The sequence below is a fragment of the Schistocerca piceifrons genome, chromosome 8 (genome assembly GCF_021461385.2).
Source record: "Schistocerca piceifrons isolate TAMUIC-IGC-003096 chromosome 8, iqSchPice1.1, whole genome shotgun sequence".
Taxonomy (NCBI): Eukaryota; Metazoa; Arthropoda; class Insecta; order Orthoptera; family Acrididae; genus Schistocerca; species Schistocerca piceifrons.
Genome location: NC_060145.1, coordinates 197122849 through 197137783, shown reverse-complemented (window position 1 = coordinate 197137783; position 14935 = coordinate 197122849). Strand labels below are relative to the sequence as shown.

General features: G+C 42.4%; 1 protein-coding gene across 1 annotated transcript in view; it reads right to left on the bottom strand.

Annotated features, from left to right (window-relative positions):
• The window catches only part of LOC124711882 (sodium-coupled monocarboxylate transporter 1-like), a 187986-nt gene that overhangs the window by 20373 nt on the left and 152678 nt on the right, over window positions 1-14935 (bottom strand). The window contains exon 13 of the mRNA XM_047242124.1: window positions 11710-11912. Coding sequence (XP_047098080.1) covers window positions 11710-11912 — 203 coding nt within the window. The remainder of the gene's footprint in view (window positions 1-11709; window positions 11913-14935) is intronic.

Below are 14935 nucleotides of genomic sequence, written 5' to 3'. Positions count from 1 at the left end.
TCCTGGAATGGATGATTACAAGGCCTGTGTGGGCTTTAGGAGAATTCTATGCCACTCTTCCTGATAAATAATGGTAATATCAGGTAACGATGGTAGAGACACACATGTATCACTCATCGCTCTTTGCAATTACAGCACAAACTAAGATCTTGTGATAGTGGTGGCCACGGGAGATGCGAAAATTCATCCTCGTGCTCACATAATCAGTAGCGAGTGGTGCAAGCTATTTGAAGAACTTCGATGTCGTCTTTGAGCACGGCATCATCGTTGTGGACCAAATACACCGTGGGACGGACCTGATCAGCCAAAATAGACACCTAATCCTTGACAGTAATGCGACCCAGGTGAGCAGTCGTGGGCCCCACGGAATATTATGACATTTCTGCACGAAACATCATCGAAACCCACCCATATTTCACTCTTTCGCAGCAAGCATTCTGCGTCATAGGCTTGGAATGGCGTATGACAGACGTAAACTCGGCCAGACGCTGAAAACAATAGTGACCATCCTACCAAATGACGAACTTCCATGTAACATGGCCCAGGTTTTATGGCTTCGATACAACGTTCTTCTGGTGTGGTTTTGGAGTTACAGCTCACCGGAAATTCTATCGGGTGATCAAAAAGTCAGTATAAATTTGAAAACAGAATAAATCACGGAATAATGTAGGTAGAGAGGTACAAATTGACACACATGCTTGGAATGACATGGGGCTTTATTAGAACAAAAAAAAAATTACAGAAGTTCAAAAAATGTCCGACAGATGGAGCTTCATCTGATCAGAATAGCAATAATTAGCATAACAAAGTAAGACAAACCAAAGATGATGTTCTTTACAGGAAATGCTCAATATGTCCACCATCATTCCTCAACAATAGCTGTAGTCGAGGAATAATGTTGTGAACAGCACTGTAAAGCATGTTCGGAGTTATGGTGAGGCACTGGCGTCGGATGTTGTCTTTCAGTATCCCTAGAGATGTCGATCGATCACGATACACTTGCGACTTCAGGTAACACCAAAGCCAATAATAGCACGGACTGACGTCTGGGCACCTGGGAGGCCAAGCATTACGAAAGGGGCGGCTGAGCACACGATCATCACAAAACGACGCGCGCAAGAGATCTTTCACGCGTCTAGCAATATCGGGTAGAGCGCCATCCTGCCTAAACATCGTACGTTCCAGCAGGTGTTTATCAGCCAGGTTGGGGATGATGCGATTCTGTAACATATCGGCGTACCTCTCACCCGTCACAGTAGCAGTTACAAAACCAGAATCACGCATTTCCTCGAAGAAAAAAGGCCCGATAACTGTAGATGTGGTAAATCCAACCCATACCGTGACTTTCTCGTCGTGCAATGGAGTTTCCACGACAGTTCTAGGATTTTCGGTAACCCAAATTCTGCAGTTGTGGGCGTTGACAGACCCTCGGAACTTTTGAGCTTCGTCGGTCCACAACACGTTACTCAACCAATTGTCATCTTCCGCCACCTTTTGAAACACCCACATCGCAAATGCCTTCCGCTTCACTAGATCGCCAGGTAACAGTTCATGATACCGATGGATTTTGTACGGATAGCATCGGAGGGTACGCCTAAGTGTCAACCAAGAGTAGTGTATGGAATGCCGGTGCGACGTGCGACTGCACGAGCGCTGACTTCTCCGTGCATAGATGAAACCGCTACAGTCTCCATTTCTTCCTGAACTGTCTCAGCAGCATTACGCCTTGTGCTCGGTCGGCCACTACGGGATCTATCGTCTAATCAACCCGTGGCTTCGAACCTCGAAATCATTCTCGCCACAGCTGCATTCGTCAACGGACCTTTACCCGTTCGAATCCCCTTCTTATGGCGATAGGATCGTAACGTTGAACTAGCACATTCCCCATTCTGATAATACAGCTTCATTAAAAGCGCCTTTTCAGGTAACGTCAACATGCTGCGACTGTTGGCGCATCTGACTCTCTCTCTCATTACAGCTCCTTTTATACACGATTGTCATGCGCAGTCACTGACGTTTTGCTGTCCAGCGCCATCTGTCGGACTATTTGTGAACTTTGTTTTTTTCGGTTCTAATAAGCATTCCAAGCATGTGTGTCAATTTTTACCTCTCTATCTACATTATTCCGTGGTTTATTAAGTTTTCAAATTTATACTGACTTTTTGATCACCCGGTACATTATGGAGGTCCCTTTGTGTTGTGTTGGTGTTGAGAAGGTTCGGGAGTGCGACATTCAGTTCTCTAGTGACTTTTGAAGCAGTTGGCCTCTTAATTTTCTTCATAATCCTTTTCAGTGGCTGTTTTTCACGATCACTCAATAAACACTTTCTCCCGTTACGTGACTTTGCGGATAATGTTCCCTAGCTTTCCCTGTATACAGTGTAAATATTCAGTACGGTTCCTCTTAAAACACCAAACACTTCAGTTACCTTGGTTACGGAATCATCCACCACACGAGCACAACAGTTTGTGCGTATCCACTTAGGTGCACTCACAACTACACAGACACTTGCAGCGTATTGAGGGTACTGAACAAGTGCCATTCGTCTTCAAATACAACAGCGTCTTCTGCAGGCATGACCAGAACCTTCATTTATGTTGAGGTATGTATTTCTCGCGAGCTTTAGATATTTTTATCCGCTCCCTGTAATGTATAAAGACAGATATAGCGAGAGATAATGGAGTAAGTGAGGTCGGAAATTTGATTCTGCGAGAAATATTTGCCTAAGCACTGAATTCCTAAGTAGAAAAGTGGCCTTGGAAGTAAACACATTCTAAAGTAATTACTGAGATCCTTGGTAGAGCCAGGCATGATAAAGCTATTCCACACTATGCGCAATGTAAGTCGAAATAGTCTCTTATGAATGCAATAATCCCAGTGCCAAAAGAAAAAGGGCAGTTGTTGACAGGTGTGAAAATTACCAAACCACCGGTCTAATAAACCATGGTTGCAAAATTTTGACATAAATTAATCACAGAATAGTGGAACAACTGGTGGAATCCGACAGTGTGGAAAATCAAATGGGGTTCCACAGAAGTATTGGAATGGTCGAGGCAGTAGTGACCCTAGGACTTAGACATGTTGAAGAAAGGCCAAAGTTCGTTTATCGGACTTGTGTATTTTGAGAAAACTATTGAAAATGGTCTCTGAAATACACTTACTGATGTCTGAAGGCAGCAGGGATAAATTACAGGGAGTGTAGGTTTATTCGAAACTTGTACAGGAAGTAGACTGAGTTGTGAGCATCGAAGGGCATGGAAAGAAAATAGTGGATGGGAAAGGAACGAGACATACTTGTACCGTATCTGCAAACTTCACTTAGCTTGTACAGTGAGAAAACAATAGACGAAATTGTACATGCTTGACATCGTTCAGGTGTGGAGGTGATCTAAAGTAATGTGAGCTAAACAATTTTAACAGCCAAGATCCCTATTTATAATGTTATTTTTGATGACCGGTTTCGAGATATCTAAGTTGCCACTGTCGGATCTTATCCAAAACACTTCAGCACGTCTCCTTCACTTATACAATATGTCGTGACAAGTCGTAACACGATATACTGTACATATGATAGAGATGTATTGAGATATATCTGCATAAGATACGATAGTGGTATCTTAGACGGCAGGCCGGAGTGGCCGAGCGGTTCTAGGCGCTACAGTCTGGAACCACGCGACCGCTACGGTCGCAGGTTCGAATCCTGCCTCGGGCATGGATATGTGTGATGTTATTAAGTTAGTTACGTTTAAGTAGTTCTAAGTTTTAGGGGACTGATGACTTCAGAAGTTAAGTCCTATAGTGCTCAGAGCCATTTGGTATCTTAGACTTGCCGAAACCGGTCATAAAAACAATATTACAATTAGCGATCATGGCTGTTGAATTTTTTCTTCTATATTTCACAGCGAAGGAAACTAAAGAGAAACAGGGAAATGGCATGTACACACAGACAGGAAAAGAAAAAAAACTTTGTGCTTTGTTGATGCCATAGTAATTCTATCATAGATGACAAAGGATACGGAAGAACAGTGTCCTAAAAGTGGTTACAGCATTTGTAAAGCAAAACAGGGTAATGAAATGTAGTCTAACTGAGTCAAGCGATGCTGAGGGAATTAGATTAAGAAATGATACACCAAAAGTAGTTGGTCAGTTTAGCTATTAGGGCAGCAAAATATCTGTCGGAAGTAGAGAGAATACAAAATGCAGACTGGCGGTAAGAAGAAAAACATTTCATAAAGAAGAAGAAATTGTTGACATTTAGTATAACTTTAAGATTTAAGAAGTTCTTCTGGAGGTGCTTTTCTGGAATGTAGCCACGTACAGAGTGAAATATGGATGATAAACAGCTCAGAAAAGAAAAGAAAAGAAGCTTTTGATATTCTGAAGATCAGATGTGAGATCGAATGAGTCGCCCGCTTCCGAAGTCCGTTATCTCCACGCAACAAAAGTTTTCAGAATGGAGAAAAATCTGTTACCCATATGTTATTTGGCTCATTTTGTTACACTTTATTCATTAAAATTTTCTTTCATTTTCTGGATTTATATTTATACTTCCCTTATAACACATTACAAAACATTTATTTAAAATAAATATGGCGGTAGTTCGCAAAGTAAGTTCCGTTTCGATTTTCCTCCACAGCACTGATACAATCACAGTTCATGCTCAGCAGTTTCTCTGGTTCAAAGAGAACTAACTGACACCATTCTGAGCTCGCTCTGTGTTGTGTGTTCTTCGTAGTGACTGTTTATAACGGCATCGTTGATCCGAAATACCGCCGCGTGTGAACTGGGAGCTGTGATTACTTTGCTGAAAGCTAAGAACGATAAACAAAGTGACATTTATCGACAAATATGAGAGGTTTACGGAGAAAATGCAATGAGTACTTCATTGGTGAGAAGATAGGTCAAACAATTTAAGGGCGTGATCAAGTGCATGACGAAGAACCAAGCGGACGTTCATCTGTGGACGAAGGAATGATTAAGAGAAACCGTTGTTTTAGATTAATGCTATTGTTTGTGAAATTCCACAAATTTCCCTAACAGTAATTTACGAGGTTAATACTGAAAAATGGGGTTTCATAAACTTTGCGCACATTGGGTGCTTACATTTCTTAGCGCAATTGACAGAAACATTCTATGACGAAAGAATACACAAACTTATACCATTATATGAGAAATTCCTGGAAAATTATAGGTGTTATTTTGAAAAGTAGTGTAAGTTACAGATTTTTGTGAAATAAATCGCTTTCTTTATCTGTTTTCTATTCTTTTTTTATTACCAAACGGGCCGGCCGGGGTGGCCGAACGGTTCTAGGCGCAACACTCTGGAACTGCGTGACTGCTACGGTCGCAGGTTCAAATCCTGCCTCGGGCATGGGTGTGTGTGATGTTCTTAGGTTAGTTAGGTTTAACTAGTTCTAAGTTCTAGGGGACTGATGACCTTAGAAGTTAAGTCCCATAGTCCTCAGAGCCATTTGAACCATTTTATTACCAAAAGGGATCTTACTTTCTGAACTACCCACGTGCTTTACTTTGAAGGTAACAACTTTTGGAATTGTAATCTGGACATAACGGTTTCTGGAAGTATTTTGGTTTGAATTGATGGGTACAAATGAAAAGTATCATAGAAGTTTCATGATATTAATTCCTATTGCAAAATAACTAGAAAGAATAACATAGTAGATACTTCCTAATTGTTTGAACTGTTTCCGTCAACTTTATATTAAAATAGCACATCTTGTAGAATAAATGTCAATTAATGTCTATTCAGCCTAATCCATAGAGGCTCTGTAAGAGGAGTGTTACGTCTTTGACTTTTTCTGATTTTCCCTAACGCCTTTACGTATCTCTGCTGGTTTTACTCCCATCCAGGGTTTACCCTCCTTCCTGATACTGTTACCACGTCTTATATCAGTGCCATAGCTTTGTTACACTCGAATAGTAATTGTACTCTGACTTCTCTTTTTAGTTAATATTCTTTTTGGAGGCTTGAACTTAAAGTTCCATATGAGGGAGGTATTATGGCATCTTTAGGAGATGTCTTCCAGTTAGCAACATGTACATCTGATCCAAGGTTGCAGATAGTCTCAAAAGCTCCGATAATTTCATAATAGTCACTGGGGTTCAAGATAGAGTTTTCTCAATGTAGTGCGTTTTCAAAATGTTCAAATGTGTGTAAATTCCTAAGGGACCAGACTGCTGAGATCATAGGTCCATAGACTCACACACTACTTTAAACCAACTTAAACTAACTTACGCTAAGGACAACACACACGCCCATGCCAGAGGGAGGAATCGAACCCTCGGCGGGAGAGGCCGCGAAATTCGTGACATGGCGCCTCTAACCGCGTGGCCAATCTGCGCGGCAATTCGTTTTCAATCCCGACAAACAGCTGTTGGTTGGTAGTATATATTTGCGCCAAAATCCAACTCGACAGGAATATCGTAATGAAAAATATAAAATACAGAAAGCTGAACAAAATAAAGTCGCACTAACCTCGCAAGAGAAATTAATATAACGATTAAAAATTATCCTAAATACGATTTGACAAGTTTACTGAAATGAAGAGTTTTGGAACTGTAATTTCTTCACAGCATTAAATATACTTTTTACAAGTCGAACCACGCTTTTTCGACTTATAAAAAAGTTAATACTGGATAAAACTGATTTAACTGGTTTTGGAAACGGGCGACTCGAATAAATAAAGAGGCGGCACTGAATCAAACGGGATAAATAGGAAATTTATGGCATAACTAGATTTAAAGAAGAGGCAAAAACTGTAGAAGGAGGTCAGGTGATCGATACAGTAAGCAGGTTCAAATGGATGTGGGTCTCTGTAGTTGAGCAGTGATGGGATGGACCAGCGTTGGGAGCTGCATCAAACCAGTGTTCAGCCTGAAGACCATAACGATAATGCAAGTGGACCTGCTGATTCTAACGAAACTATATCGATAGAATAAACTCATCAACATCACGAAAGTCCTAATAAATTTTTCGGAAGTGAAAGGTTTTCTTAATTACAACTACAGCAACCTCAGTGTTTAGACAGATAAATTTTTTTCCAGCATGTGCACCATCACTTGCCTAAACTTGGTGTGTGTGTATCCTGTCGCTTGTAAGTTTTTTTTTGCCGCCAAATTTACGAGGGCGTTAAATAAGTAGTGCAATACTTTTTCTCGGCCAACTTCCGTTTAAAAACATGCGGAATTTGTTTTGGGCACAGTGAAATAGTCCCGTTTCAGCCAATAGTTTCTTGGAGTTCCGGCGCTATACATAAACGTCGAAAAGGCCACTGCAACGCTGGTGCTTTCCCAGCAGAGAGCTGTCATTGAGTTTCTTCTGACGGAAAGCCAGAGCACCGCAGATGTTCACAGGCTCTTGATGAATGTCTGTGGTGACCTGACAGTGAACAGGACCACGGTGAATCGTTCGGTCAGGAGTCTGTCATCATCGCAACAAGGAAGGGCAAACCTGTGAGATTCCCGGGGTGCCGGCCGGCCGCACACACGTGTGACTTGCGATGTTTTAACGTGCTGTCACACTCATTCGAGGTGATCGACGGATCTCAACAAAACACCCTGCTTCACAACAGGACGCTTCTGTTGGTAACACAATCGTCCATCAGCTGGGGTACTAAACGGTGTGTGTACGTTGTGTTCCTCGTCGCCTAACAGAAAACCGTAAAGAGCAATGAAGGACCCATCATTGCAGAATTTCTTGCACGCTCTGAGGCTGACCGTGACAATTTTTCGTCGACCATCATCACAGGTGATGAAACATGGGTCTACCACTTCGAACCAGAAACAAAACGGCTATCAATGGAGTCACGTGACACCACCTGTCTTCCGAAGAAAGAGTTCAAAGCCACACTCTGACCCGGTAAATTAATGGCGACTGTGTTTTGGGCTTCTGAATCGGCTATTCTGTTGACGTCCTTCCACGTGGCGCAACGATCAATTATCAAGTGTATTTTACTTTCTTTCTTCTTTCTTTCTTTGTCTGAGCCTTGTCCCGCAGTTACGCAGGGTCGGCCGTGGTTAATCGGATGTGGCATGGTAAGTTTGAGGGGTGGCCGGATGCCCTTCCTGCCGCCACCCTGTACCCCCTGGGAAGGAATTACTGTACCCCGGCTGTCTGTGTCTAACGTAAGCCATGGAATAGTGCGAATGTGTTGCATATGTCTGCGAGTCGTTTAACTGAGGCGGAACGTGGGAACCAGCCCGGTATGCACCTAGGGGGATGTGGAAAACCGCCTAAAAACCACATCCAGGCTGGGCTGCACACCAGCCCTACGTCGTTAATCCGCCTGGCGGATTCGATCCGGGGCCGGCGCGCCTACCCGAGTCCAGGAAGCAGTGCGATAGCGCGCTCGGTTATCCTGGCGGGTTTCTCAAGTGTATTTTACTACCCCCAGGAAATTGAAGAAACGACTTCAGCGTGTGCGTCGCCACAAAAATGTAAACGAACTGCTCCTTCTCCATAACTCAGTTTCACACAAGTCTTCGCATCCGAGACGAGCTTGCGCAACTTTGTGGGACTATTTATCATCATCCACCCTACGGCCTATATCTCGCACCTTTCGATTTCCATCTGTTTGGCCCAATAAAGGATGCACTCCACGGGAAGCAATTGGTGCATGATGTGGAGGTTATTGATACCACAAGACGTTGCCTCCGACGTAGATTAGTAGAATGGTACCATGCGGGCATACAGGCACAGCCAGTAACGTGGCATAAGGTGTCGCACTGAACGAGAATTATGCTGAAAAACATGGTTTGTACCCAAAGGAATGGAGCTGTTATTGTTGTTGTTGTTGTGGTCTTCAAAAAAATGGTTCAACTGGCTCTGAGCACTATGGGACTTAACTTCTGTGGTCATCAGTCCCCTAGAACTTTGAACAACTCTTTAAACCTAACTAACCTAAGGAGATTACACACATCCATGCCCGAGGCAGTATTCGTGTGACCTTCAGTCCAAAGACTGGTTTGATGCAGCTCTCCATACTACTCTATCCTGTGCAAGCATCTTTATCTCCCAATGGATGTCCTATCAACCGATTCTTTCTTCTAGTTAAGTTGTGCCACAAATTCTCTTCTCCTCAATTCTATTCAAAACCTCCTCATTAGATATATGATTTACGCATCTAATCTTCAGCATTCTTCTGTTGCACCAGATTTCGACAACTTCTATTCTCTCCTTGTCCAAACTATTTATCGTTCATGTTTCACTTCCATACATAACTACACCCCATACAAATACATTCAGAAACGACTTCCTGACACTTAAATCTATACTCGATGTTAACAAATTTTTCTTCTTCAGAAACACTTTTCTTGCAAATTCCCGTCTACATTTTACATCCTCTCTACTTCGACCATCATCAATTATTTTGCTCCCCAAGTAGGGAAACTCATCAACTACTTTAAGTGTCTCGTTTCCTAACCTAAATCTCTCAGCATCACCCGACTTAATTTGACTTCATTCCATTATCTTCGTTTTGCTTTTGTTGGTGTTCATCTTATAATCGCCTTTCAAGATACTGTCCATTCCGTTCAATTGCTCTTCCAAGCCCTTTGCTGTCTCTGACCGAATTACAACGTCATCGCTGAACCTCAAAGTTTTTATTTCTTGTTCATGGATTTTAATACCTACTCCGAATTTTTATTTTGTTTCCTTTGCTGCTTCCTCAATATACAGGTTGAATAACGTCAGGGATAGGCTACAACCCTGTCTCACTCCCTTCCCAACCACTGCTTCCCTTTCATACCCCTCGACTCTTGTAACTGCCATCCGGCTTCTGTACAAATATTAAATAGCCTTTCGCTCCCTGTATTTTACCACTGCCACCTTCAGAATTTGAAAGAGAGTATTCCAGTCAACATTGGAGTATAATATGTTATATTGGAACCCTGAATAAAATCTGTCTGCTTTCAGGAAAAATGTGCGTTACATCACTTATTGAAAGCTCCTCGTAATGATATTTATTAGCCACAGCACTCTTTTTTTTCATTTACGCTATGCTGTTGGATAGCTCCTGTTTTTGTTTCCTAACCAAATGATAGTAAAGTGCTTCCCTCAAAGTGAACCGCGCACTTGGTTTCATTGCACAATAGATATTGTTTTGAATTCTTGTTCAAAATATGGTTCAAATGGCTCTGAGCTCTATGGGACTTAACTGCTGAGGTCATCAGTCCCCTAGAACTCAGAAATACTTAAACCTAACTAACCTAAGGACGTCACACACATTCATGCCCGAGGCAGGATTCGAACCTGCGATCGTAGCGGTCGCGCGGTTCCAGGCTGTAGCTCCTAGAACGGCTCGGCCACCTCGGCCTGCTTGAATTCTTGTACTTGAGCCTTAAATCAGGTCTAGCAGTAACATAATTGTAACGAAACAGTGTTAAAATCAACAAGTTACCTATAAAATTCATCCTTTAATTTAACCTTCTATTAAATTTTTTGAGTCATTCAAACAGACGCACCCAAAGCACCAAGTTAAGTCGGGCACTTGTATGATAGGGCCATTAATGATTCGTCTATGGCATCGACCTTCAGGTGACTCAATATGCATCCTGAGTGAAAAACATTACGATTCATTTCTTATTCAACTAAAATCAAGATATAATATGTTTCGTGTTTTCATATACTCAGTAGAGTGGCCCAGCGGGCTTACATGTCACGAAATTGAAGTCATAAACGATGTGCACTCTAGCTGCGACGCTACTTCGATCTAAATACCAGACAACTGCTAAGTTTACAAAATGAAATGGTAATTAGGCTCTGGATAGGTCACGTAAAAAGTATCATAAATTCTTGTCTAAGAAATTTGGTGTAAATTGTCGTCATTTCAAAGAGTAAGAATTCATTGTTGCGTAAATTCAATTTAATAATTCATTGCAGACAGTTGTGTTCATTTCGAATGATTTTATGAGAATAATGACAGTACTTTCTCATAGTATTTGATTCTGCAATACTACAAATGCACAAATTAATCATTTAAAAGACAAGAACAAAGAATGATTCGCTACTTCTACATCATTTTTGGTACACCACAACGTTAGCTAAATATTCAGAGTGTTTCACGTTTAAATTTAACCTTGCTTATTCAAATGTCAGAAGCTATTGCAACTAGCTCATGTACTTCACTGCATCGAGATGTCATTACAACAGTACTACCTAATTCTTATTATTGTTATGTTATTATTATACTGTTATTATTAGTAGACAATGTGTTGCATATTATGTCGCAATTTCTGTCAAAGTGAGACTGTTGAACGTGTTTTCATGCGCTAATGCGAGCCTCATATCCTGCTATGTTTCCCTGTAGACATGCGGCTACATATTTACGTCGTTGATTTCTTTTCTGGAACCCATAGTTTCTCTAACGTCTCCCACAGGGAATCTTCTAAGACAAATTTTTATTCTTCTCTCATAACGCGTTTTCTGAATTTTCTGGTATATTCCGCCATAGTTGTCTTGCTGTCAACAGACAGTCTCACCTTGCAAGAGACCTTGCATTATCTTACAGTTAACACACAGCCTCACCTTGCAAGAGACAGTCCCTTACCTTGCAGTAGTCATTCACCGTGTAAGAAGTAGTCTGTCACCTTTCAACAGACATTCATTCATCTCGTGATAGACAGCCTCTCGTTTTGCAAATAGAGAGTCTCTCACCTTGAAGGTGCCGTGTATTCAATGGACAGCCACTCACCTTGCAGCGTCCGCCGTGATGGTGCTGTTGGCGGCTGCGGTGATGGCCGTGGTGTTGAAGTGGCGCAGGAGGTCGGCGCTGCAGCCCGCGATGGACACCGGCTTGCTGGGGATGGTGATGAGTCCGGCGGCCATGACCGCCTGCGAGCCCAGCACCACCCAGCCCATGAAGATCAAACCTGCCAGCCCTCCGAAGATCGCACCCTGCGCAGCGGTCGAAACAATCGAACCATCATCTGGAATTCTTTGGAGGTCATCAGTTGGATTTATCAGTTCGAAGGACAATTATGGTTCATATAATTGCTCACTGTTTACGGATTACTAAAGAGTGAAGGATGATTCGCCAATTCCATACCACTCTCAGTACAGCGAAGCACTAGGAAAAGTCAGCGCGGGATTAGCCGAGCGGTCTGAGGCGCTGCAGTCATGGACTGTGAGGCTGATCCTGGCAGAAGTTCGAGTCCTCCCTCGGGCATGGATGTGTTGGTTTGTCCCTAGGATACTTTAGGTTAAGTAGTGTGTAAGCTTACGGACTGATGACCTTAGCAGTTTAGTCCCATAAGATTTCACACACATTTGAACATTTTGTTTTTTTGAATATTCATTTTGAGTAAAAGTCACCGTTGCAGTTGTAAGTTTACTTTACACAAAAAGCACTGCCGTTCTCGTAACGTTAGTTACATCATCAGGTGAAGTCGTCAACACAAACAAACACTGAAATAACAGGAAAAAGTGAAGGATTTGGATAAAAGGAACGTCTGATCATTGCCAATAGTGGCTGAATGCAAGCAATATACTATGTGCCAATGACCAATTCTTACAGTTACGACATAATATTGGAGTAAAAATATTAGTAAACTTTGCTACATTCCAAAAATCGAGTCGCAGCTCACGACAGATCAGTATAGAAGGGGGTCAATTGCCGGAACCCAAAAAGGGAACACAAGTAAACCGTTAAAATACGGTGTGGTGGGGAGCATGAGGAGCACGGAAGAAAACAGAAAAAAACAGAGAAAACCATACGATGTACCAGTGGATCACACGAGTGGAGTACAGAGCAACACTACCACTGAGAGCATACTAACGCGGAAACGTACGATGGGCCACTAGACAGTTGGCGCATGCGCAGAACAGCTAAGGCAGACTCAAGAGTGTGAGGAGAACGCTATGAATTGTGTGCACACGAAATTACAAATACTTCCAATATAAAATCCCCCTGGCCGAACAATTTCTGCACCTAGAAATCGGCTAAAAAGGTGTTGGAATGCGCTTTTTGGGACCAAGAAGGCATTCTCTCGTTGGACTATTTACCTTAGCGATCTACTATAACCGGCAGTAGTATGCTAATCTGCTGAACCAGCTGAAGGACGAGATTAATAATAAATGACTAGGAAAATCGAACAAAGGGATTCTTCTGTTTCAAGACAACGCACCTCCGTGCCTGTCCAACGTTGTCGCTGACAAATTGACGAGCCAGGGCTCCCAACTTGTCAGTCCTTCGTACTCGTCGGACACAGGCTCTCCGTTCCCGAACTTGAAGAAACACCTAAAGGATAACCATTTTTAGGGCATTAAAGATATCAGAGAGACTTCGGAGGGACGGTTTCACGACCGATCACATGACTTATTTGTACGGACTAGAAAAGCAGCACAAACGATGTAGCAAGTGTATCAGTCTCAGGGGACAGCTTATTGAATAAATGGGTAAATTCAAAGCTCAACCTTTATTGTTTCTAAACAAAGCCAGGAACCTTTCAGCATCCCCCCGTACATTCGCAATAGTGAGAAAAGTCTTTAAAAAGCAATGACAAAAACGGACATTGCAACAGCACTCAATTTAAAAAAATACTGCTATGTGGTCGCCATCGATGCTGCAGCAGCTCACGCACGGTGTCGTTACGTTGTTCGTCCGCTGCACGCAGTGAACCCACACGCGAGGTGCACATACGCTATCTCATCATTAAACCTATTCATACTGCCGTGTACCACTGTTAGCGTGTAAAGAACACTGTCTAGAAAAGAAAAAGAAAAAAAAAAAAACCGCGAGACGGAAACGAGGCCGGCCGGTGTGGCCAAGCAGTTCTAGGCGCTACAGTCTGCAAGCGGGCGACCGCTACGGTCGCAGGTACGAATCCTCCCTCGGGCATGAGTGTGTGTGATGACCTTAGCTTGGTTAGGTTTAAGTAGTTCTAAGTTCTAGGGGACTGATGACCTCAGAAGTTAAGTCCCATAGGGCTCAGTGCCGTTTGAACCATTTTGAACGGAAACGAGGAGCACTCAGCGCAAATGTAAGACCGAAAAGCAAAGCAAGATGAGGATTACAGTTGTCAGTAGCATGTATCGCTAGTAAATGCAATTAGTTCGTTTCAAGAAAAAGACGCACAACGCGTACCGCTGACATTTACACATGGATATTCTGAATTTAATATACATAAGAGATGGACTAGAGTAAGGAAAGAAACCAAATTTAAAAAGACACTGTTGACCAATGGTCCTTCTTAGAAAAAAAAAAGAAGATATGTAACCATGAAGAATCTCAGAAATACTCTCTGTGGACTTTGGGTTCGATAGATGGTAATTATAAAAAAAATTCGTAGCAAGGAATATAAATTTGGCAGAGTCGATTCCTTAATGCACTGGCGATGAAACAAAGAGGAAAATTCGTAATTATATTAGACTGACGAAACCATAAATGCTCCGCAATGCCTAATATGTATGGAAATTCGGTATACATCCTAGTCTCCTTCTCCCCCCTCTCTGTCCATTTGCTCCTCAACCTCTTTTGATCCACCTCGTACATTTTCCCCTCACTCTGTCCATCACCACCTCCGCCGTCTTTCTATTTCCTCCTGCCACCCGTCTCTCTGCATCTCATCCTACCTCCTCCGTACGTCTATTTCCTCTCCAACCCTCTCTGTCCATCTCTTTTTCCCTTCCTTCTCTGATATTAACACTCGTTTTTGTTATTGAAAATTCGTAATATGTAGTACATCTCTAATAATAAGCTGATAAGCCAGGTATGCAACTTTTCTGTTTTCTGTGAAGGCCGACTCCGAGGGAGGAAATTAAATTACAAGTTGATGCGTACAAATTTAATGAACGGACGAAAGACGACGGAAGGCATTTCTGGGAAAAGGAAAGAATCGGGTTCACGGAAAGCGAGTTACCAAGGCCCACGTCGGACGTGAAGGATAAGGGAGCGGACCGGATGAAGTGGTAATTGAAAG